Source organism: Filicampus tigris, chromosome 8 (genome assembly GCF_054856515.1).
Source record: "Filicampus tigris isolate MCC_2025a chromosome 8, RoL_Ftig_1.0, whole genome shotgun sequence".
Classification (NCBI taxonomy): Eukaryota; Metazoa; Chordata; class Actinopteri; order Syngnathiformes; family Syngnathidae; genus Filicampus; species Filicampus tigris.
The window spans coordinates 19,925,389-19,951,261 of record NC_141224.1 but is presented as its reverse complement, the minus strand read 5'-3'; the positions used below and the strand labels follow the sequence as shown (position 1 = coordinate 19,951,261).

The 25,873-nt window shown below is 40.8% G+C and overlaps 1 protein-coding gene across 3 annotated transcripts in view; it reads left to right on the top strand.

Annotated features, from left to right (window-relative positions):
- The window catches only part of ubr5 (ubiquitin protein ligase E3 component n-recognin 5), a 69,669-nt gene that overhangs the window by 8,717 nt on the left and 35,079 nt on the right, over positions 1-25,873 (top strand). For all 3 annotated transcript variants that reach the window (XM_086037592.1, XM_086037593.1, XM_086037591.1), the window contains exons 2-15: positions 2,432-2,476; positions 2,574-2,655; positions 3,018-3,094; positions 9,369-9,488; positions 9,950-10,229; positions 13,210-13,369; positions 13,620-13,772; positions 17,522-17,733; positions 19,823-19,939; positions 20,844-20,954; positions 21,082-21,236; positions 23,375-23,492; positions 24,456-24,640; positions 24,771-24,880. In XM_086037592.1, the coding sequence (XP_085893718.1) occupies positions 2,432-2,476; positions 2,574-2,655; positions 3,018-3,094; positions 9,369-9,488; positions 9,950-10,229; positions 13,210-13,369; positions 13,620-13,772; positions 17,522-17,733; positions 19,823-19,939; positions 20,844-20,954; positions 21,082-21,236; positions 23,375-23,492; positions 24,456-24,640; positions 24,771-24,880 (1,925 nt within the window). The remainder of the gene's footprint in view (positions 1-2,431; positions 2,477-2,573; positions 2,656-3,017; positions 3,095-9,368; positions 9,489-9,949; positions 10,230-13,209; positions 13,370-13,619; positions 13,773-17,521; positions 17,734-19,822; positions 19,940-20,843; positions 20,955-21,081; positions 21,237-23,374; positions 23,493-24,455; positions 24,641-24,770; positions 24,881-25,873) is intronic.

Sequence of the window (25,873 nt, the reverse complement as noted above, 5' to 3'; positions counted from 1 at the left end):
TAAAAACGTAAACAATGCATTCATCTATATTCTTCGCTCTTGATGAACTCCCACGCGAAGTAAACCATCACGTTCTTGACCCGGCATTATCAAATACTTAAATTGTTGACCCTCCTCTTGTACTTGTAAGACGTTTAACTGTTTATCACTATTTGTCACTTCCCGTTGGTGCTCCGAGTGCTGATTTGCTAGCTAACAGCCAATCAGAGTGACCAAATGTCACGACTGACGACACCAATTCAACTTGTGTAAACGCCCCCCAGACGCTTACTGACGAGTTACGACACTACAACAGTGGTCATTACACCAATCAGACGCCGCATTCAGACGCCACGACGCTTCACGACCTCCGACGTCGGTTTGGTCTATCTAGGCCTTAAAATGCGCTCAAAGCCGGGTCGTCGTTGGCTTTCTGATTTTTCCTTTTTCTTTTGAATGTTTTTGAAGGTATAATGGCATTTTGTGTCATGCTTGTGTACATTGTGACTATTGCACTGAAGCTTGGTTTCAAGAAAAATCGCAAATTAAATCGACATCGCAATATGTCAGAAAAATCGCAATACAATTTTTTCCTAAAATCGTTCAGCCCTAGGCTCCAGTAATCTCCCGCCGTGACCATGTACATGAGCGGTGTAGAAAAATTACATGACATGACATTTTCTTTACTGTGGACGCAAATGGCACCAATTTGGTGGAATGGCCCATATAAGCTTTAGATTGAGAAGAATGAGCAAATGCTCTGTTTGACCTCATTTGATTTGTCCAATATTAAACAATACATGTACAAATACAGTAGCTTACTTGCGATGTCTAATGACAGTACACGCACCAAATAAACTGTTACCCGAGGCAGAAAAAAATCCTGTCATTTTTTTGGGGGAGGTACCCGAATTATTCATGAGTCATAGACTCGTTTCACCCCAGTTGCCAAAATGCTCCCATACATGCGACTTAACATGATCAACAAGGCTTTTCAAGTTCCCCTGCTACTATTATAGTGGATGTGGACTGATCATGTTGTCTTCACGCGAACGCACACAATTATTATTTTTTTTTTTCACCAACCAATCCGTGGGCCATGTGCGGCCCGAACCGTGATGCGTGATCTGTACGTTTCACGGATCAAAGATGATCCGTTGCATCACTAGCTCTGACTGTCCCTAACTACACCCCTTCTAAAAACAAAAAACCTGAAACGTAATTTTATGTAATAGTATAATATTCTATTTGGCAAGACATTTTCACATTTGGATTATTTGATCACTTTCTGACCTTTAAATGTTTCAAAAATGAAAAAAGCTTTTTCAGCCGATACCGGATCAGCTGAAAATCACATGATCGTCCCTGATTTCCGATCACGTGATCGGATCAGGGGATTCCTAATCAGTACTGAAGCTTGGGTCCTTATTTCCATCTATCAGTGTACACAAGAGTGTGTCACGTTGTATTTTGCTGGCAAACATACTGTATGGCCCAAAGTAGTGATGGCTTGGAAGTACAAGCCGTAGCCCCAAGTGGTTTATTAGTCAACAAAATTCAGTGTCCTCAACGATGGTAAAGGGTTGGTTGTCAAGCAGCCATCATTTCCATGATAAAATCAAGTATTCAATCATCAATGCAACGGCAATGGGAACCAGGCCTGGGTCTGTCTTCGTGGCTGGCTTTCGGGCAGGCGTCTTGTTAGGCTTTCAAAACACAGTCGAAGCGATGACAATGTTTTTAATTAAGATTTGTTGTTGAAATTTCTGATAACTTGTTCTGAAATTGAATTTCTATATATGTTGGCAGCTCTGCTACTTGTAATTAGTGATGTAAAGATAGCCAAACGTCATGATACAATATTATCATGATACAATGATAATCATATTGTTTGGAGGTTGCGAAAAAAAAAAGCTTACGATACTGTATAAAAACTCATAATATTATAAAAAAAAAACCCTCATGATATTGTGGGGAAAAAGCGCTACTATTTTTGTACATCTGTATTATTGTGATTTTTGTAATAACAGCGTTGCAGCAGTGACAAAGAAATAGGCTTGACCAGTCATTTTACTGTCCGTTTCCAATTGGTTCAGCAGCGCAAACTATCATGGTCTATGTAGTTCACAGTGCTGTGTTCGGCTGAAGTTCTGTTCTTTGATGGAGAGGTGCTGCTTTTAATATCGTAACAATTTTAATATCGCGATATCGCCCTTATCATCACATCCCTACTTGTAATACAAGTGCTTCAAATTGTAATGCTGCATGTAGACAAAAAAGTTAGTGTGACTCAAAACATGACTTGTCAAATTAGTTTCCACACACATAATGTGACAGCGCAGCAAATGTGAGAAAAATATTGCGCGGTGCCTTTTCTCAAATATCAGATACTGTAAATGTGTGTTGACTGATCCATCTTAACTGATCCAGTATTTTGCTCTATTCTTTATAGGCTCCGTGAAGTTTCAGAGAAGCTCAACAAATACAGTTTCATTAGGTGAGTTTATTCATATTGTAATTTGAGCATACGTAATTCTTTTCTTTTCTAGTATTGTGAAGCCATAATTTCTTCTTGTGTTTGTGTATCAATATAGTCATCCACATCTCAGCCTGTTGGAGCAGGCCACATTGAAACAGTGTGTTGTTGGGCCAAACCATGCTGGGTTTCTTCTTGAGGTAATACTTTTTAACATTGACATATTACTACATTATTAGTTGCCCAGTTACAACATGACATATATTTAGTATCAATATTTTATTTGATTCAGTAAATACTTGGACTTTTACTGATATATTTTTAATTAGCTTGTCTGTATTGCTAGTTGACTACAGTTTTTTAGTTTTTTGTTTCAGTTGTTGACGTCTTGAACATAACTAAAGTTGTCAAAATGATCCCTATATGTAGGAGAATCATGCATTATTACAGTAGCTATTTGATGATCTAAAAAACATTATGTAACCTTTTAAAGTGTACTTCATTAGCCAACTTGAAAAGTTGCACTTCCCCGCCCCTAATTGTCAAAATAAATCTATTTTAGGATGGGCGTGTGTGCAGAATCAGCTTTGCTGTCCAGCCTGATCGCCTGGAGCTCAGCAAACCGGATGGCAGTGATGGGTGAGGTCTTTATATTACTTTCTTTCACCTTTGGTTGCGTGTTGAAAAAAGATTTTTTGAAAAGATATTTTGTTTTGAATTTGCAGCTGCCTAAAGCCGCCACCCCTGAGGGGGGCTGGTTGACAGCTGAGGCTGCGGGCTGCGGGCAGCAATGTGTGCGCGCGTGACAATTTTTACCCTGTGCTTCAATATTTCATCCATTAGTATATATGAAATTGTAAATATGTTTTTAGAGTCAAGGAGACTTTCTTTCCTCTCTCCATCGGCCGGTTGTACATTTACAATCTATAATTTTTTTCAGTCACCCCATTGTGAAATTAGGACGCCTGCATGCCCAAATTGGACACAGTCTAGAGCCCTGTGTGATTTATCAAGGTGGACTTCAGCACAGTGGTTGTGATTGTTTTAACACTTTTATTAAAGCAACAGCTTGATTAAAAATAAGTTATAGGTAGTTAAAACAAGTCCTCCCGTCGCAGACGAGCTTTGGTAGTACGCGTCAAATTTCTAAATGGTAAATGGCCTTTCACTTGGATAGCGCTTTTCCACCTATCGAGGCACTCAAAGCTCTTCACACTGAATTCACATTCACCTACTGATGCCGCAGAATCAGGAGCAACTGGGGGCTCAGTATCTTGCTCGAGGACACTTCGACATGATCACAAGGGCCGCGTATCGAACCCACAACCTCTGGGTTGGGAAACGACCACTCTGCCACTGAGCCATGCCGCCCCTAGTACATAAAGGCTGCAGTTATTCGGATATCCCACAGAAATTTCGACTCGAATAATCGGGTTCTCAGATGCACACTTTTTTTCTCCTTGGTTAAATACACAGAAGACAAAAAAAACACATCTACTTGATAAACAATGGCCAGCTGTTTTTCATTTTTAGATAATCAACATTTTATAAGAAATTTAAATTGCAGAGCAGAACACTATTTTCCTCTCTAGAAACAATAGTGTGAATTTAGATAAATCTCTCCCCATAAATTTTGGTCTATGAGACAAAGTGATGTCAGAACCAGAGTAGCGATTTTGCTAGCCTAAACAATACATTTGAATAAACCCGCCTGGATTGTTAAAAAGTGATCAGTTCCAACTGATCACTGTGTCAATGGCAACTGTGTCAGGGTGCCAGCATCAATGTGTGCGGAGTAATTTAAAGGGACGGTGGGGCCAGGATGGCCATGTTTTCACTGAGAAGTTCATTTTATATATTTTTTGATCAGGAAAATAAAAAGAGGTTTCATTTTCTATTTTATCCATTCATTTTGGAGAAATTAGGAAATAAGTTACTCCATGAATAACGTCCGTTGTTAATGAGGAGAATGGCTGCGCACCCTACCATTCTATCCTTGTTCGGTCGGAGTCACTGGAGGAACCGATTACAAACTCTCCATTGGAAATCGTACTTTCATTGCTTATAACGTCCAAAAACGTTGATCAATTGGCACCAAAATGTATGCGGACATCCTTACTAATGCCCACTTCAACATATTATAGGATTAACCTCTGCGTGGCTGATTTATATGAGAATGAGGAAATGTGGAAGTGAGCAGAGCTACATAGATTTATGCTGGGACGAGCGCACACTGCTTCTTTGCTTAAAAAAAAAAAAAAAAAAAATGCTTCTTTGCTTTTCACGGTTAGCGGGCGAGGCATTTAACACCAGTCGGGATATGTACAGAGACTAATGTGGGAATGAGTGGACGTGCACATTTATTTGGATGAGGAATGGCCACAGTTTTTCGACCGACAACACGCCGTCCAATGGAACGTAACAGCCGAAATGGTGCTTTTCAATGCGGCTACACTTGGCTGTGGAGTCGGATGCGCACGTTCAAGACACCCCCGGTGTTCGATGAGGTCTTACCTCACTCTGACGCCGGTTGCCGCTTCACTCTCGCGGCTGCAAGCGGTGTCGGACAACGCACGCGGCTGCTCGGGAGGAAACCCCGCGACATGAAGACGCAGGCTCATGATCACCTCCACACGCTGCGCGGACAGTAAGGAGCGAATGTTGTGCTAACGCCTTTATTTTAACAGCCTGAAGCTAGTTGTTGCTATTAGACGTGCCGTTATCCTACTGTTAGCTATGGAGCGAATGGGGGGTGGGGAAATAAAGATCCATGCTTGCCTGATTGCTTGCCCACTGCCAGTCGCCGTCTGCCTCCTGAGAGTTGACACGAGTTTAGCGTCGCTAAATGTCAGAAATATAAGCAGTCGAGGTTCGTGTGCGCATTCATGCTCTTGTCCCCTTCAGCCTATGTCAGTGGAGAAGCGATCGCCACGGTATTTTTGATTTTGTGGAGGTGATCATGACAACATCACGTTTTATGTCAATAAATCCAAACTATTGTGTAGAACACTTTTATACTTTCACTGGTTGAAGTGGACAAGAGAAGTAATGTGCATTTGCATTTTGGTGGCGATCGGTCGCTGTTTTAGACAACAGAACTGACAAAGCGAGCAATATTACCTCGCTTGCCTCCTCCCGTGACGTAGACCGCTGAGACCGAAAAATAACAAGCCCGGCCCCGAAAAGGGGCGAGGCAATTTGTCGTAAATCTAATCACAAAAAAGGCCCTAAATCACTACTCTTTTGGGGGGAGCATTTTAGTACTGATGTCATTTTTACATGCAAACCTTTTATATAAGTGCCAATGTTAAGCTCATCCAAGTGTCCGTTGAAGTCTACTCCCCAGCCTATAAGGAGCGCTTGAGCTAATTAAAAATTTTTCTCACTTGTTTTGAATTTTAATTTTCTAATTACATCAAGCTATACCAGCTCTACTCAAGTAACAATGCAATTTATTGCGTTAAAAAAAAAAAAAGAGAGCGAGACATTAAGTTCATGTTTAAAACAATTGAGTTAGCATGTTGGTGTGGCCCTCAGCAACCGGTTCAGTTTGAGTTGAATTTGAGACTGTGTCAGATCATGAGATAATTTAGTTGAGTTAAGGGCAGCGTTTCGCTGCCTAATCTTCTTTGCACCACAGACCACTTTCACGTATATTGACGTATCGTCGAAGATGTGGCTCACCGAGACTGAGATGACCACCGCTCGAGTAGCCGCCATTTCTGTGAGTGCCAGCAAAGTCAAGATGGCCACCATAACTGTTGTTCATACTATGCAACGAGCCACAATGCCAACTTCAAAATAAAAGCCTCACAACTAATACTCTACATGGATCTCCATGCCTTAGTTGTCTTACATTCTGAAGTTAGCCCTAAGAAACTATTGTTGTGCCTGCTTGGACTTTTCTACTTTTTGGACTAGGCACTGAGCTGCAATCACAGACATGTGGCTACATTATGCTTGGAATGCAAATGTGCACTGAAGCAATCGAAAGTGGCACACACATGACTATTTTCATTACGGATGCGCACTTGCGCACCGCTTATGTGCACCCCTGCTTATAATAGGCATATGTGATGGTTGGTATGGGTACAGTTTACTGAGATAAACATTCTGTCAGCCATAAAATCCCTTTTAGTTCCTGATAGTAAAACAGCCCCAAGAGGGCGGCCAATAGCGGTATCGGCAGGGGGGAGGCAGGCAGGGATGTCATTGCTCTTAAAAAAAAAAAAAAAAAAAAAGCCTGTACCATAGATGTACGTAATTTTCTGTGACTTTTCCGTCTCATGAGACCTTGAAGCAAGTATCTAACATGTTTGATCTTTTTTGCATCGCGAGGTTAAAAAAAACAACTTCACCGTGTGCTGTGTGGCTGCCCACGTGATGTGTGTTTTCGAGTGGAGAACTTTGTGTGTGCGAATGTGTGGCTGATAAATATGAGTCTGTGCTAATAGATGATCTGTCATGTTTGAGCTACCTCCACAGTGTGATGTCAGGCTGTGCAATTAGTTGAAATTCAATTACTATTCTGATTATTACACTCCACGATTACAAATGGGCATAATCGTAAAAAAAAACTATTAATATGCATTTATATCCAGTGCACTGTTTATTTACACAAGAAAATCATACTTGAATTCATATATTTGCACCTTTTATTGTTATTTTGATAACTAATTTCATATATTTTGTTTAGTCCAATAGGAACTTACATAATGAAAGTGTTTCAACGAAATGTATTTGTCTTCATATTTTTTGTTCAAACATTTTCTTGTTTTGTACCAAAAAATAAATGATCGTTTGAATAATCGTGATTTCAATTATTACCGAAGAAATTGTGATATTTTTTTTTCATAATCGAGCAACCCTAGTGTGATGTGTTCCGCACATGTAAAACAAAATAAAAGGGTTGACTTTGAGTGACGTGTCTCTGATGTTTGCGCAGGGCGCTACTGAGCGGTGATACATCCTCCGGTCTAATGATTTGAAAATGGAAGCGTCGTTGTTGTCATATATTTTGAGAATTAGTTTGTCTGATTACCTTACCTCTGATTGTATGATTACCTTCCCCAGACTTAAGCATGTGTGATGTTGCTGACTGCAGCTCGCCAAGGTTTTTTTTTTAAACAAAGGCTATGTATATTGTATTTATTTATCGATGTAGATAAGTTAATTGTTTAAGAAGTGCAGTCCACATTTACAGATCACGTTCAGATCATGAAAAGTCGAATATCTGTTGAAGTGGTAAAGCGACAGGTTTGTTTGCATTATTTTTATGATAATAAATGCACTTAAATTCGTCTGATTTCTTACTGATTTACAGTTTAGTATACAGTGGTACCTCTACTTACGAACGTATCTTCATACGAAATTTTCAAGTTACGAAACGCCGCTACAGGAAAATACTGCCTCTTGTTACGAAAAAAAAAATCAGGATACAGAAGGTAAAAATACAGTATGGGCTGCTACTCGCAGCTCCAGAGTTTACTGAACGGAACATACTCATAGCTGCTCTGCCATTGGCTATTCCCTAGCATCTTCCTGGCATACCATTGGCTAAGGGGGACTTCTACCGTACGTGTCTATGTGTGTAGATAGACAGGTAGATAGATATGTGATGGATATGTCTGTGCAGCGTCCTCGTCATTCGCCCCTCGGGCCATGAGGTGTTCCGATAGTTTTACGTGAATTACAGTATTCGCTATTGACCCCAAGAAAATGATGGAGAAATGAGGAAAAGAAACAAGAAGAAATTTGTTTTTTTTTGTCCATACAAACAAACCAGGGAATAATAGAAAAGTATGAAAAAGGGATGCGTTTGGTTGATCTCGCCAAAGAATATGATGACCGTAATGTATCGACAGTCGCCACGTTATTAAATCAGTTCTTTACAACACGCCAGGCAAAAATCACTTCTGAGAGAGAACATGAACCAAAGAGGGCAAAAGCGATGAGGACAGCAATTAAAAGGTCATTTTTATTCTTTACTCTCTTTGATTTTTACTAGGGCTGTCAATTTAGCGTGTTATTTTCGAAGTTAATCCAACCCCCTTTTGACGCCGTCAATTTTTTTGATCGCGTGATTAAGTCAAACCCTGGTCATGAGGTATGACCCCCCCCCCCAATCTTGGTACAAATCTTTCATTCTCAAAGCCTAAAATGTTGGTAGTTTTCTGATTAATTTTAGGTCATATATCCTTTTTCTATCACTATGACTTGGTCTGCATCCGAGCATGCATTTGGTCAACGACTTCTTGATGTCTATGTCTTGCCAGCAGAACATTCACGGTTTTCTGTAGCTGCTAAATATGCAAAATTGTTGAACATTTTAGCTCTGTTTTTGTTTGATAATCAAATTAAGAAATTGTCTTTGTCCTGTTTGTTGGTTTATTGAGCTGGGCCTGATATCCGTCTTGTTTTCACTTAGAAGTGCCTGTAGATTCTAATCATTTTGTGAATTTGCCGTAAATATGCTATTATGTTTATGTGGAAAATTAGAGCTACGTTTTCTACTTCCCCTTAACTGCCCTCTGCGACTTTGGGGTTCTACTTGTTATTTATTATTACAATTCGGTGTCACTATAGCTATCCTAAACAAACTAGCAAAGAAACTTGCCAAACAGGCATCACATATCTTGAAACAGGAGAAACAGCTGCAGCCCCAAAACCCCAAGTACTTTGAAAAAGTCTTGAAGGAGGATCGAGTTGCAGCCAATTCTGATTCCCAAGGGTGTTGCCATGCTAGTCTCCACATACCCATTTATCCGAATAATGTAATATTGTAAGAAATGGATCCTGATCCTATCATTTGCCAAATGCCTGGGATAATTTTACTTTCTTGTCACCCAGGTAATAAAGAACTGAATGGGGACACTTATAGGTTTGTAACTGATCTCCCATCTTTTGTTTCCAGTTCAAAGTTGAGCACTGGTTCAGGGACAGGAAGGAGCTCCAGGCCAGGCAGGACTAGTGATCCCCCCTGGTTCCTGTCTGGTTCTGACACACTGGGCAGACTGGCAGGCAACACCCTTGGGTAAGTTTTGGCAGGGCTGACAGAGACAAACGGTCCAGTAAAATTCTGTGTGGACCACAGCTCTGTTGTTACAGCTGGATCGTGGTGTATTCCCTTGTCAGATTTGGTACCACACAATCGTTAAAGAACGCTCCAGTCTAGCCGCCGGGAAGTGTATCTGTTCACCAGTTGGGCACTTTGTACATTAAGTCATGTGTTGATGATTACTTGCCTCACAAACTCCAGTATTTTTAAATATTAAAAATGAAATAATGGAAACGATTATAAATATATCCTACATGTATTTTTGTTCTTGTGTTGTGAGTACTGTTAGACAACCACTTCTTAACCACATTTTAGAAACTGCTGCATAGCTTCTGTCAGAGGGACAAATCACTTTTCAGCCTGGTGTTACTGTGTGTCCTGATCCTTTTCTATCTCAGGCATATCTGACCTTGACTTTCTCTCGTTTGGTTGTACAGGAGTCGCTGGAGCTCTGGTGTAAATGGAGGCAGTGGCGGAGGTGGAAGTGGAGGTGCAGCCGGAGGGGGTGGCACAGGAGGGGGCACCAGTGGGAGTGGAGGGAGTGGAGGAGGAGGTGGAAGTGGCAACACTTCAGGCAGATCATCAACGGCAGCTCGTGACTCCCGTCGGCAGACCAGGGTGATCCGGACAGGAAGAGATCGGGGATCAGGTCTTCTCGGTAGCCAGCCTCAACCAGTCATACCGGCCTCAGTCATCCCTGAAGAACTTATATCCCAGGTACAATTGATCTTTCATTCCAGAATTTAAAGAGCACATATAGAAAATAGCCTGTATACTGTAATGAACCAGTATACGAGGTTCAACAAAACTCACTGGACAGGTTAATTGTATACTGCCACCACCTTCAACTGCACTGGCTGCACTTTTAAAAGCATTAACTTATAACTAACCCGTGGCCGACGGCAGGGCAGGCACTCAGCTTCAAGCAGGTCAGCCAATGGTCTAGCACTAGTACCTCCCCCAACCTAACTGCTACTCGCCCTATGATCGGGCCCCGTATCGCGGAAACCTACACTTCCCTGTCTTCACCGCCGGCAGCCCCACTGGCTACCAACAGCACCCTTCAGCCACTGTGAGTGCACGACCGACGCTGGCCGGTTATGGCTCTTAAAACGTAGGCCAAATGGCCAATATTTGCAGATCATACTGTATTTAATTTTATGTACTTTAAACATTTACGGCAGATGAACACAAGTAACACTGGACACTGGACTTTTATACTACACTCAAGCCCATTCCATAACCTTAATTCTGTATGAAGGATGTAACAGATAAGGATGTTCTTTAGACCTGCAATTCAACCTAATGTGGAGCCTAATTTTTACAGGCATATCTTGGGTGACATATGCAAGTTGTGCAAGGAATTGACCTGCATGTCACTATATTAGAAACAGCCTAGTCACGGTTTAAAAAAAACAAACAAAAAAAATCAAACATAAATTTGTGAAATATGACATGCATTCAACTAGTGGTAACAAACACACATATGACAGGGATTAACTTCTTTATGATTTCATTAATTAAATGTATTGCACCACGCAATGCATTCTGTTAACCATAAATATGCATAAAAGGTCAAAATGATACATCCGTAAGCAGAAGTTAAACCTCACACGGAAAAGTGTAACCATGCATTGCATGTTTGCGGACGTCACAAAACCAAAACCAAGAAAAAAAAAAATAAGAATGCAATAAGAAGAGATGCATGTACCTCCTCTGTGCAATAACAATAATAATCAAAATGAAGAATAAACCTGCATTTGTTTTATATTGTAACATTTACCACAAAAAAACTGGAGCTCCTTTGAGTCAATTCCCTGTCAACACGTATTTCAACTTGAAACCTGAGGGGAAAAAAAGAATAATATTCAGACTAGGGATGGGAATTAATTTGCCCGCCGACTAGTCTCAAATTTTATTTGCGACTAGTCGACTAGTCTATCAGGAGAAAAGTAAAGAAGAAAACTGGAATTTTAATACATATTGAATTAAAAGTTTAAAATTTTAGCCCAAACATTCAGGACAGTTTGTTAATTTAAATTCTATTGATGTAACAACAACAACTGACTGAATAAAAATGAACAATTGAAAGAGAAATACATTTCTGATACATTTTCCAATGCAATGCATGGCATTTATTATGAATAATGTAATGAGTAATGGTACCGACTCCCAGTCCATCAGGTTCTCATTCGCTAGCACCATGTTAGGCTAGGTTCACACCGCAGGCAAATGCGACCCAGATCTGATTTTTTTGCCCATATGCGACCGGTATCTGATTTTTTTTATGACAGTCTGAACGGCTCAATTCCGGTTTTTTTTCAAATGCGACCTGGGTCGCTCTCATATGTTGTCCTAGTTGATTTTTTTTTTTTTACGCACGGTTATGACGTGACGTCATCGTTAGTGATGTCTCCATGAAATCAGATAATAAAGCCTTGCCTCATAATTCCCCCCAAATACTGTATTTATTTCTACATGCTACCTAATCGCTTGAATGCCCCGACACGCTGGACCACATTTACTTCCGCAAACACAACATCGGGTGTGCCGTCGTCTCTTCTTCTGCGCAGGCGGGCCACTTTGACGACACATGTGTTCATACAGCAGACAAGACAGAGGTCACATTTTTAATGTAATATGAACGCTTACACAAAAAAATAGGATTTTTTAGGGGGGGTGGAGCAATTATCTCTCTCTCTTCTGTGGAACAAGATGCGTGATACTTAATGCCGCGTTTAACCGACTAGTAAAATACATAACGGTTTATAAATCGTAGACGGTTAAACGGTTAAACGACTAGTCGCGCATATCTCTAATTCAGACCATCTACAGCAGTTTTCATCAGTCATCTGAGCTTTAATGAAACACTTGCGTTTGACACGTGGCTGTTCTGATTTTGCTGCGTCTGTGCCAGAGGTTATTGATCTGGCAAATAAATGATAAAACGTTCCCACATACCCCGTGCAATGTGTGCACGTACTAGTTATTGCTGTTTGGCGCATTGAATGAGTTTTTCTATGCATATTTGAGATGTCCTATTGAATGCACCTCAAGCCGAGCACGTGAGTACTTTTCTTTAGCTTCTCCACACAGCTATCGATTGTTGAATGAAAGTACTTTTTTTTTTTTTTTTTAACAAAACCTTTTTTATGTCAAACTGATAACCACAAAATACAAAAGTGTGTTCTTCATGTCTTTAAGTGAAAACCTAATGTCCCGCCACTTGATGCGTGTGCGCTCCTGTGGCAGGGGTTAACTACATTAGCACAATTCTTGTATGGAGCTAGAGCGCGCTGGTCAGATAGTGAGTTATGGGCTGGCTCTTCGATCCATCTCACTATTGGTCGAGCCACGGAATCAATTGAAGGACGACGTAGGAAGACGAAAAAAAATTGTGACATGCCAGACTTTCATAGTCATGGTCGTGAATCGTCCCAGACGCAAGTCTGTGTCTGTGTTTGTTCCTTTATTTAAATTAGGCTCAGGTAGGAAACAAATGATCAAGTCTGCCTCAGATTGATATCAGTGATCTAAATAGACAGGGCAAACAACATATGCAGAAACCTCTCCAAACAAGAAGTAATTTAACTTTAATCCTATGTTCATAATTTGGAGCACACTGTAGTCGCCAAATGTGTGATAATGTTGATAGTTGAGATATTACTGAAAATGATTTCATATTATGTATTCCCAGGCCCAAGTAGTCCTTCAGGGGAAATCGAGGAGTGTGATCATTCGGGAACTCCAGAGAACCAACCTGGATGTCAACCTGGCCGTCAACAACCTGCTGAGCCGAGATGATGAAGATGGAGATGATGGAGATGACACAGCCAGCGAGTCCTACCTCCCTGGAGGTAGGTCATTCAATCACAAACCTGAAGATGGGGACGAAATTGGATTTATCTCTGCTTATGGCTGCCTCATGTCCCTGGGAAACAACTTATTTCACATTTGCAATATTACATGGAGAGAGTTGGGAATGAATTCTAGATAATTGCATTGCTGTATAAGTGACATTCTTAAAAAAAAAACAAAAAAAAACGGTGACTGTGTGGTTGTGAAAGTGATTTTACCTTCCAGTCTTTCTGCCTTTTTTCCCCCAAGCAGAGGACCTGATGTCCTTGTTGGATGCAGACATTCACTCAGCCCATCCCAGCGTGATTATTGATGCAGATGCTATGTTCTCTGAGGACATAAGTTACTATGGATACCCTTCTTTTCGGCGATCCTCTCTGTCCCGCCTAGGATCGTCCAGAGGTAACTCTCTAATGCATTTACAGCATCTTAACACAGGAATGGTGTTGGAAACTCATCTTAAAATCTGTTTTCATCAACCAAACAAGTGACACTTGATACTTTTGTAGAAAGATATTTCGTCAAAATCACTGAAAATGCAAACGAAGGCTTGGTCCACAATATACAATTATTTGACAGGGTACAAAAAGTAAGCAAAGCTATCTCCAACTGGTGATCAACTCAACAAAATATTGCTGGACCACTTGCATTTTGCTCCATATGTAGAGAAGAGCAAACTGTAAATGTTGTTGATACCTTTCAGGGTTCGCCCCCCCCCTATCACCAATGACGAGTTCAAATGGGGAATGGCGTGATGAATATTTCCCATATTTGCTACTCCGGCGAAGGGCCAATTCGTCCATCAAAATTTCCCCGGCAAAACCTGCATCAAAAGCAATGACAAAGTACAAATGTCCGTATGCAAATAATCCCCAAATTTTCATGGCGGCCAGTCATGCATGATTGGTGACAGTATGAACTCAACATTGCTTGCCAAATAAAGTAAAAAACCAAACAAAAAAAAAAACACCGCTTGTCAATCTGATGACATAATGTTTACATAAAGTATGCCGGTGGCAGGCCGGCGGTGAAGTAAGGAGTGTTAGCAAGCTAGCCCCTTTGCTGGCAAATATTTTGTTCGATTCCGTACGAAAAACCATCATTGCTGCTGAGCGGCGCAAAACAACTTTGAATCCCCCAATCCCGTGTTGAAAAAAAACCCCAGAAGCAGGACGAGTGACTGACACTGCGAAACAACCACTTAATCAGGAGACGAGTCGTCATATCAAGTCTGACTGTTTGTGTAAGCTCCCCTGGCTTCGACACTTTGAGGACAACAGTATGAAAAAATAAAATTCACCATCCCTGCAGGGTTCCCAAATTTATGAGCAGCGCTGTGTATGTTAAGTTGAGTGAGTGATTTTAAGAAGTGCAGTCCACCTTTACGTATCATGTTTAATGAAATGTGATATGTAGGAAGTGGTAAAGCTGCTGTTTTGTGATATGTAGGAAGTGGTAAAGCTACTGTTTTGTTTGCATTATTGTTGTAATCTTGCGCTTTAGTTTGTCCCTTTACAGTAGTTTATACTTGTGTTTACACCACACCCGTGTGGCTGGCAGAGTTACGTTGTCATGGTGAACGCTTACGAAACCACAGATCAAAATAAAGTTTATATCTCTAATTGGTAGAGCTGGATACTTGACCTTTTTTTGCCGGTCCGGCCGCAACCCTCCACCCTTGACCTGGGTAGTCGTCCGGCCGCAACCCTCCACCCTTGACCTGGGTAGTCGTCCGGCCGCGACCCTCTGGCCATATTCATAAACATTGTCAGCCCCCGCACAGCAGGTTTGCTACGACGTATTTCCGGAGGTAGGAAAGACGAGACAGAAGAAGTGCATGAACTCCCACCTTGATGTGCCGGCGTCATCCTTGAGTGCTGCGCGCAGCTTGACTATACTCATGGACACAAGTTGTTTTGAAACAGTTGCGTTCCAAGTCGGGGGGCGTCGCTTCAAACAGACAGCGACAACAATGGATATCGTGCCTGCTGTTATTGCCAAACTAGCGTGCTTAGCAGCAGTAACGAGCTGCGTGGTGCATTCTCTCCTCCGTGTGGGATACTGTATGTCATCGCAACATGTGACATAATGGACCGATCAGAGCAGCAACAATTCTTGATGTGTGCGTGGCATGTGTTGCAGACCTCTCACCAACAGCACAATGCGTCGGTCATGTGAATCAATGCGGCAGTTGTCGCTCTCGCTGTTGCGGGAGTAGAAAGAAGCCTAAAAAGAAGCCTTTCACTGAGTAGGCTGAGATGAAATTTGGCCACCTCGCGCGAACGTCACACGCAAGAGGGCCGATTAGTGGGCCGGACTAAAATCCACTTCCGGCCATGCTTAGTCCAGCCCTTTTTAAAAAAAAATTTGTCAGCCCCCACCCCCGCCCCAGAAATGGGCATCCGACCGATCCGGCCCAAGGACGGACTGCCCAGCTCTGGTAATTGGAGTAGATAATCTGTCTTTTCATATTGATTGCTTCATTTTCCTTTACAATAGTATTATATAATGAATAATAGAACTGACATAGATGATTAATTGTTGAAAAATACATTACAAAAGGACCTTGGGAAAAAATGCAAATGAAAGCAAATTTTTTTAAGGAGGAAAAAACGCGATTAGATTTTCCATAATCGTTCAGCCCTAGTACTTGTGAGTGACTGGTGAGCTATTTTTCGACCAGGCTCGCGAGGTACTTATTGTTTGTGTGGTTGGGGACTACCTGGTGCCCGCGAGCAAGACATTTATGACCCCTAAATGTACCGTATTATACTGTTTGCTCTTTTATTTTGAAGTTGACCCTCGTGGTGCTCTGCCTAGTGTATGAACAACTGTTGTTGGCAGATGGCTTGACTCGGCTGGCTCTGGCGCTGACAACTACATTCTTGGCTAAACGCTTCGTAGGAGAGCCAACTATCTCTGTGCCGCTGCATGTGTCAAAATGTGTCTTTGCGGTCCGTGGTGCTAAAAAAGATGCCCTAGAGAAGCTTGATCACAAGGTCCCATACTGCAAGTCAGAGGTGGGCCAATTAAATTTTCAATCAGGCCATGCAACACCATTGTGTTAAATAGTATGTTAATGTATTTTATATAAAACAGTAATTTGTATTGTTTTAATTAGCTGCCATTGTGTACCCAGTTATCTTGTTTTAATTAGGAAGTCAAAAGTGAAAACAGAGAAAAACCCAGACAAAAGTTTATTCATTTATACTACAATGACATATCTACACATTAACAATAAACCTTGCCCAGATGTGCTATAAGTCTTTAAGTTCATCCATGAGGTTGGTGGGTCGTAAAAAAAATGAGCACCAACCAAGAACCTCTGATGCACATTTGAGGAACACTCCAATAATTTTACGCGCACCACTGGCTATAGTACTGAGCAGACTGGGTTGTGCTCTCCCCCTTTTTTTCCTTTTCACATTCTAGTGTGTATTGCACAGTCAACTGTTTACATTTTCATGCCTGATCCTACATAGTTACAGAGCAAATGCTGACATGTTTTGCTATTGTATAACAAATAATGAATGCTACTGCCTGCAAGCTGAAATCACAGCGGAATTTTCAAATGTAGTCATAACTTTTATCACGATATTTCCTAAAAATGTTGTGATATAATTGTGAGTCCCTATTGCGCATCCCCTAATGCAAAACTAATGAAATGGCTTGAGTTGAATTATTTTTAATTGGCCTGAGCTTAATTATCTTCCCTTCCGCCTATTCATTTGGGTTTGTAATATGAATGTTTGGTTTTAAAAGCTATACGTGGTTGCTGTTATATGGTGCATGGCTGGAGTACAAAATATGAGCTCTCTGAGAAAGGCCCGCTATGCCCACCTGTTTTAACAAGAAATATTTAAGGAGATCAAGTTCATCCTTTAAAAAAAAAAATGCAGAATCCACTCTCTCCCTATTGCATGGTTTCTCTGTCACTCCACTTCCCTATCTACTGGCATTTTAACATAAGAACGTGTAAAATGACTCACCTGTAACTATAGACTTCCACCCAATCCTCCGCACTGCAACTTTGATTTGCAATAGCGATTATAAAGAATCTCATAGTTTTCTATACTTACAAGTATGTCGACGGGTCTTTCCCAGAGAGTGGCTTACTTCTATCCCACTGGTGTGACCTTATTGCATACCAGTTCTCCTTCTTCCCTTAGAGCGCGACTCTGAGCTGTTGCGTGAGCGCGAGTCTGTGTTGAGATTACGTGAGCGCCGGTGGCTGGACGGTGCGTCGTTCGACACAGAGAGAGGATCCACTAGCCGTGATGGAGAACCCTGCTTGGACAAGAAAAACATCCCAGTTCAGAGCCCTGTGTCCCTTGGAGAGGAGCTTCAGTGGTGGCCTGACAAGGTAGGAGGAGCACACATGAATGTTGAGATTACTTCTTAAACTATCTATCAAAACTACAGTATTTTATTTTTTCGAACCTTATAAGTTGAGTGTTTTTAGGTACTCCCATCTTCTCCTTCTCTTCTGCTGCTTTGTGAATGGCTGGCACCTCATGTCTTTTTGATGTCCAGCCGGTACAGTGGTAAAATACGTTGCTGCCACAGAGGGACATCTATCACTCAATCAACGCAACTTGAGCTTTTACACTGTGTTGAATCACTCAGGCTGGGGCCGAGCACAAAATTAACTCGAGGCGGCCGCCACGCAATTTTGAACGCAGGAAAAACCCTGCCCAAGTGTTCACACTGAACAAGCGGACAAACTGTTCCTCAACTTCTGTAACTGTTCATTTATTGACATTTTTACTGGTTAAATGGAAGGCATACTTGAATGTTACTTTAAGGCACTTTATTGTTGCATTTATTTTAATTCTTAGCACTTCCTTGCAAACTGGTTGCACTGCCAGATATTTTGAATATTTATTTTGGCACTTGATGTTTGCATTTTATTTTTATTCTTCGTTTATATAAAATGTTTTATGAATAAATGAAACAAAAAATGAATAATTTTTAAGGAAAAATTCAACTTCTGGATATGCAGTATACAGTTATCGTGAATATAAAACTTTTTCCGTATTGCACGGCACTAGTGCTGAAATGGTGATTATGACATCATAGTTTCACAAAATTGCTTATTGGGTATCTACTAGGGGTGTAATGGTATACGTGGGTGTATTAATACGTTTCGGTATGGCATGTTCGCTTCGGTCCACCTTGCGTACCGATTCTGATCAGTTTTTATTATTAGCGCGAGCATATGCTCGGGTGCTATTGACTGTTGCACGCGGGAGAGGAGAGTGGCGGCACAAAAAAGAGAGCCAGAAAAGAGCCAGAGCTCGAAGGTCCCCGCGTACACCGCGGTCTCCTATTTGGGAATATTATGGCTTTCCTGTTCCCCATTGCCGATGGGGAAAGGTGCGTGGATAAGTCCGAAAGTTGTGTGCCGACATTGCTACATGAGATCGGCGGCTATGTTGCATGTAGCACGTCTGACATGCACGGCATCATCCGACTGTGAATGTTTCTTAGATGAAGAAGCAAGCAGTCTTTTTAGCCAAAAACGTCAAACTTAAATTGCGATCAGATCATATTGTTGCGTCTTCCAGGAATGCGCCGCCAGACATAGTTTAATTTTCACGTTTTTATTCATCCAAGTACAACTGCTCGCGCTTTGCATTCTCCGCTGCTCCTCTCGCTGGCCGTACGATGCATTAATGAACCTCGGAAACATCACAGCTCAGCAACACACAAATCCGACCACAACACAGACAACCCAATTCGTTAGAATATGCTGTTGAACATTCAAAGATTTCAATGCTAAAAACGTGTATACAATTTCATAAAGACTTTTTAAAGTTACTGTATTTTTTTCATTATAAAAATGGTTTTAATATAGTTAGCAATAATTGTAACGTATATGTACTGTAATGACAACTTGGCTTTAACTTGAATACTTAGATGTGTCATAGGCTGTTGCTGCTGAGTTTTTAAAGATTTCAGTGTCTTAATATTTTACAAAATCAAGAGATCTTTATTGTTAGTGTATTATTTATTCTGGTGTAATTTTCATAGAATGTCACCCGAATGGTTCGCTTATATTTTTTCCCAAAAAATGTACCGTTTGCTTCATCTTTTCAAATTAAACATATTTAAAAAAATAAAATAAAATCAGTTTTTCAGTTGTTTTTTTTAAACATACCGAACCGAAGTTTCCAAAAAACCAAACCGAAACGTGATTTAGCGTACCGCTACACCCCTAGTATCTACTTAGAGATTCACTGAAGGCATTTTGAGATTTACACATTTTGGGAGGCTTTTTTAAAACTACTACAATTTACACATTTTGGGAGGCTTTTTTAAAACTATTACAAATTCGAGGTCGGAAGATTCAGTTTCTGTATGGAATAGAAAAAATAATGTTGCTGTGCATGCTTGAGCTAACATTCGAGATGTTTTGTTCCACACATTGAGGGCTCTAATTTTCCCTTCAGGATGGTGTGAAGTTTGTCAGCATTGGGGCCATGTTCTCTGAGTTGGTGGCTGTCAGCTCCAAAGGAGAACTTTATCAGTGGAAATGGAGTGAACCGGAACCTTACAGGAATGCTCAGGTCAGCAACCAAACATAATGGACCTAGTAATAGTAACTTAGTTGTTTTATTCAAATTGGTTGTTAAAATATATTTTTTTAAATTGTAAACTGGATGTTAACCGATCATCCAGGATGTCACATTTGACTTGCTCGCTAAAGTACTGCGTGTGTGTGTGCGTGAGTGCGTGCGTTTATATTTGTTGGTTCAATTCGGCGACTGTTTTCTGAGTTTGTGTGTTTAAGCTTTTGTTTGGCGTGCTTTCGCGGTCGCCAAGTTTTCCTCGTAATCCCTATGGGTCGTGGTGCAACAGAATCGCTCTTCACGGTGACCGTTTTGGTACATCTAACAATGTTATTCCCACCGACATCATTCTTGTCAACCCCAAACCATTTACAGACTACGGAGGACGTGGACTCGCGCCTCGCTATGAATCCCCGCTCGACACTCCATGTTTGAAACAGCTCGGCTGCAGTGCGAACAGAGTCACGTGACCGGGTCCTGCCCGCTAATTCGGCGAATGATTACCAATTCCTCCTCCTCTGCCGTTAATTTAGAGGCATTATTAAAAACTCTATAATGTAAAATTACACATCGTGAAAGCAAGATTGACGATGATATCGATGACGATATATATCGCCCACCTCTAATATGAATATATTGTACATGTATATCTGTATAAACTTATTAAAACACTTAAACTCTCATATGTCATCACTTTGAGGTAAACTCTTGGTCAAACAGTTCTTCAAATAAGACGCCAAGTATGTTTGCTCCAAGCTGTTTGTCACATGTACTGTTTTTGCTTCAAGCTGTTTGTTAAAAGAAAAAAATGTGCGTGGTTAAAACAGTTCATCTTTGCACAGTGCGGCTTTTTAAGAATCATTGAGAGCTACTGTCTCACTTTGATCATTTGCCCCATCAGAATCCTTCCATTCATCATCCACGTGTTTCTTTCCTGGGGCTGGCCAACGAGAGGATCACCTTATTGTCAGCCAATAGTATCAGAGCCACTGTAGCAACAGAGACCAACAAGGTACGACTATAACCTTTTACCATATGGACATAATGTATGGTTTTGGCTGTTCAATTACGTACTTAATACTATTGTACACGCAGTATTTATTTCATGAATCATTATTATTTTTGTGTGTGTTGTGTAGGTGGCAACTTGGGTTGATGACACACTAAGCACAGTAGCTGCTAAGCTTGAGCACAGTGCCCAAGCTTTTCCTGAACTTCAAGGGGAGCGAATGGTGTCCCTCTACTGCTGTGCACTCTACACTTGTGCACAGTTAGAAAATGGCCTCTACTGGTGGTAAGAAGAATAGCTTATGCAATGACATGAAAGAAAAAGTCAAGTTAAAACGTTTTCTTTGCAAGAATGTGTTCTATGTGCTCCAACTAGACTAAACACTATTCTGATTAATATCGCGTTTGACTAATCGACCCGTTTTCAATCGCATTTAGGTTACAAAGGCATGCTAACTTCAGGTCGCTAATCTTAACGCATAGCGATAGCATCAAATGCTTTAAAATATACTCACAGTCTGCTGAAATTATGTCAATTTGGTGTAAATGATGTATACCCTCCCTTATTAATTTCTCCAGTTATCCATTTAATGAGCAATTTGCTGTTTCACAGTACTACGGGTCCATGTGAACATAGACTTCCATGGCTTATTTTGATCTGCTCAACCTAACTTTGTTTAGAGGGCACACAAAACACAAAATAGAATACGTCTTTGTCATGTTCTATGGTGCGGATGCAACAAATTTGAGCTTATGAAAACATAGAAGACAACCAATAATGCCAAGGATATACTATTAACTGCAGGATGAGGATAAATGTTCCCACAAAGCTTTGTAACGGAGCGGCCAACATAGCCTGGTGCCTCGCATGGATGGCGGGGGAGAGAGGGAGTGCAGAGAGTGCAGCTTTGTGACTCGCCGGGGAGCCAAGCAAGAACAAGAAAGACGAACAATTTAACTATTGCAACATTGAATGGACGAAGGTACGTCCATTCTATGTTGCAATAGTTAAATTGTCTTGCCAAAAGTATAGACTTTCTATCACCTTTGTTGTACAGCAACTTTGTAGGTGTTCAAATAAAAAGCTGAACATAATTGTCGGTACACCTCAGAGTGTGCTGGGGAGGGATTCCTCAGTCTTAAAAAAGTCACAACTTCGGAGGACATTTCCACCTTGAATCGTCTCCGAGCTATCGAATATACCTATTATAAAAATCCACGTAAAGACAATTTTAAAGATTGCGGTTAATTTTCCTCCAGAAGGCATCCTGGTAGTTTAGAATAATCAGTAGCTGGAAGATCATACACCTCCGTATTTTACACAGGAAATGTGTCATAAACTGCCCTGTATAGAGTCCATTTATTTATAAAAAAGATTTGATAGTGACAGCCCTCATAAAATACATGTCATGTAAAAAATATCACTGCAATTTTAGATCCAATTAGGGGTGAAATTAATCTTTGAGTATTTTGAGTACGGTATATGCGATTCTTCAATAGAATTTTCTGTATGATATCTGAATACCAAAATATTCGATAGCTGCAGCTAGGGCTACTCGATTATGAAAAAAATATTAATCACAATTATTTTGGTAATAATTGAAATCACGATTATTCAAACGATTATTTCTTTTTTTGCTACAAAACAAGAGCAGGTTTAAACATGTAAAAAATATTAAGACAAAATTCTTTGAAACGCTATAATAATTTAAGTTCGTTTTGCACCCAACAACATTTATTAAATTATTATTATTATTTTAGATTTAAATTGAAAATGTATAAATTAAAGTATGGTTTCCTTGTACAAACAAACGAGTTAACTTGCTATGCACTTATAAATTGCCAAAGTAGTAAACTGCTTGGAGTAAAATGCCAATTTTGACAGAATAGCAGACATGCTATTCATCTATACATTTAGACCTTTGTCTGGTGCCTTTTTTGTTTTGTTTTTAAAGTAATATTTACACAAAGTTAAAGTAATTTGCTTCTGATAAATTATAAATTTAATATGCTGATTGGGTCAAACAAATTTAAATGTTGACTGTTACATACTGCTAGCTATCTAGCTAGCTTGGAGAGGGCGGCGTAGCGGAGTAACTTGTGTGCGCATTCCTCAAAACAACTCACAATTAGTATTAATAATTGTTTCTTTACGATTATGCCAATTTTGTAATCGTGGCGTGTAAGAATCAAAATCGTAATTGAATTTCGATTCATTGCACAGCCCTAGCTGCAGCCCAAAATCCAATCAATCCAAAGCTTGATGGGCAATCATTATGGGCTTAATTATTTGGTGATGATTACATTTAGAATCTAATGTGACACCTTCTGGATGACATTATTTCAAAATGTCCATCTGATTTTCCTGATTATAATGATATAAAAGAGATGCATAAATATTGGTGTTTTGCCATCTGTTTGCAGGGGTGTGGTGCCTTTTAGTCAACGGAAGAAAATGCTTGAAAAGGCCAGAGCCAAGAATAAAAAGCCAAAGTCTAGTGCTGGCATTTCCTCAATACCCAACATCACAGTGGGAACCCAAGTAAGAACTTTTTACTTATTTTTTTACTTTTGTTGCGATTCAACTGCATTCCACATTCCACAGAATTGTATTAAATGCTTGTTCCTTATGCTCGAAAGTTATTAGCTGTCTGCCTGTATAGTTCAGGTTGATACATTAAACCCAGTTCAGAAAGCAGGGCACACTTGGTTTGAGAAAATACATTTTCTGTTCTTTTCACACTCCTCCATCACATTACACCCACCCGCAATTATTTTCAGCCAATCAGTCAATGAGCTGCCACTGATCTAGCACTCCACCCTTTGGATATTTGTACCTCTGGTTATAACACCACCATACTCATGCCAAATAGTGGTACAATTTATAGTCAATTGTTTGACAATGGTGGAAGTGCAAAAATTAAAGGGAAGTCAAGACAAACATATTTTTTTCAAGAATATGTTCTATGCAGGCCCACTAGTTGAAACAAGGCATTCTGATAAATATTGCGTTTATGGAATTAGAGTTAATCCACCCATTTTTATCCACCTCTGGGGCGGCCATTTTGTCATTTCTGTCAACTGAAAATGACATCACAGTTGATCAAGGCTCAGGTAATGACCAATCATGGCTCACCTGTTTTCTGAAGCTGAACCGTGATTAGTCGTTACCTGAGCCCTGAGCGTTTGTGATTTCATTTTCAGTTGACAGAAATGACAAAATGGCCGCCCCAGAGGTGGATAAAAACGGGTGGATTAACTCTTATTCCACAAACGCATTTATGAGATGGCTAAAAAGGGGTAGAGTTTGCTCCTTAACTCATATTTCACAAAAGCAATATTAATCAGAATGCCATGTTTCAACTAGTGGGCCAGCATGGAACAAATTTTTGAAAAAAATATGTTTGGGTTGATTTCCTCTCTAAGTCACTGAACTGAAACTGGAGTGCTTGCAGTGTATTGATTGTTGGGCGTGAGACTTTTTTTTTCTTACTTCTTTCCTTAGGTATGCCTGAGGAATAACCCTCTCTACCATGCTGGGGCAGTGGCCTTTTCAGTTAACGCAGGTATTCCCAAAGTTGGTGTCCTATTGGAGTCTGTGTGGAACATGAATGACAGCTGCAGGTTTCAGCTGCGCTCGCCAGAGAGCTTAAAGAACATGGAGAAGACCGCTAAAACCCAAGAAACCAAGTCAGTTTCATTCTATCCCCCGTTTTTCATCCGATAAACTCATTTGTTTTGACCCATGTGTGCCTGTAAATTATATGAATAAAATAAATCAGATGCATCGAATTAATCCAACTCGTATTATTCCCATTAGGACGGAAAGTAAGCCGGAGTTGGTGAAGACTGAGATGGGCCCTCCCCCTTCCCCAGCTTCTACATGCAGTGATACCTCCTCCATTGCCAGCAGTGCTTCACTGCCATACAGTATGTCTCTCCCTCCCACTTGACCGCTACTTTTCTCGAGCGGTCATGTTTTGCAGTTTCTCCTTGGCTTCCAGTCTCACACCCACTGTGCTCTTTTTAGCCCGATGACTTTGAAACAGATGGTGCACAGGCTTTCATCAGCATTTTATTTTCTAAATGCATCAGCATTTGAGCATGTTGGCTCTTTACATATCGTATTCTTTAGGTTTTTTTAAAAAAAAAAATATTCAGTGCATGAACCATTCAGAAAAAAATGCAAATAGTGTAACTCCAAATTTTTGCAACTAACTGACCATTAGGGATGTGCACGACTAGTCGTTTAACCGTCTACGATTTATTAAACGTTTCGTATTTTACTAGTCGGTTAAACGCTGCATTATCACGCATCTTGTTCCTCACGTCTCTCTGCCTCTGTAAACAAGCCAAGCACCAAGAGAGAGAATAGCTCCTCTCTTCCCCGCCCACACGCACACATAGTAGGAGGCAGGGACACTAAGTTTGGGGAAGAAAAGAGATGTCGGAGCTCCCACGAAAAACAACGTCACCATTTGGCAGTATTTTGATGCAGCAGGTGATAATAAGGTCGTCTGTAGGCTTTGTAAGCATAAACTCGCTTACAACCACTCTCCCGGATCGATGAGAAACCACATGTGCGGCGCGCAGCCTCGGGCTCCTGCCGCAAGATGTGTAGCAACAATAGCACGTTAGCTCGCCCCCAGTCGCGCTCAGCTCCTCGTCCCGGCCGGCAAGCGTGGGCAGCGGCGGTGGCGACTCTGGGTGGGGCGGGCCCTTCCCACAGATCTCCACAGCTGCAGCGGCCGCCGGGACACCGCGGTGGCAGCAGTCGCCCTTCGCGGGGTCTGTAATCCCGGCCGGCTCATTGGGCCTCAATGCGGCTCATGACCCAAAATCAGAATCGGCTAAATACGTTTAATTGCAATATTGAGCCAATGAGTTCAACACTCAAATGCACATATCTAGCTAATATTTAGC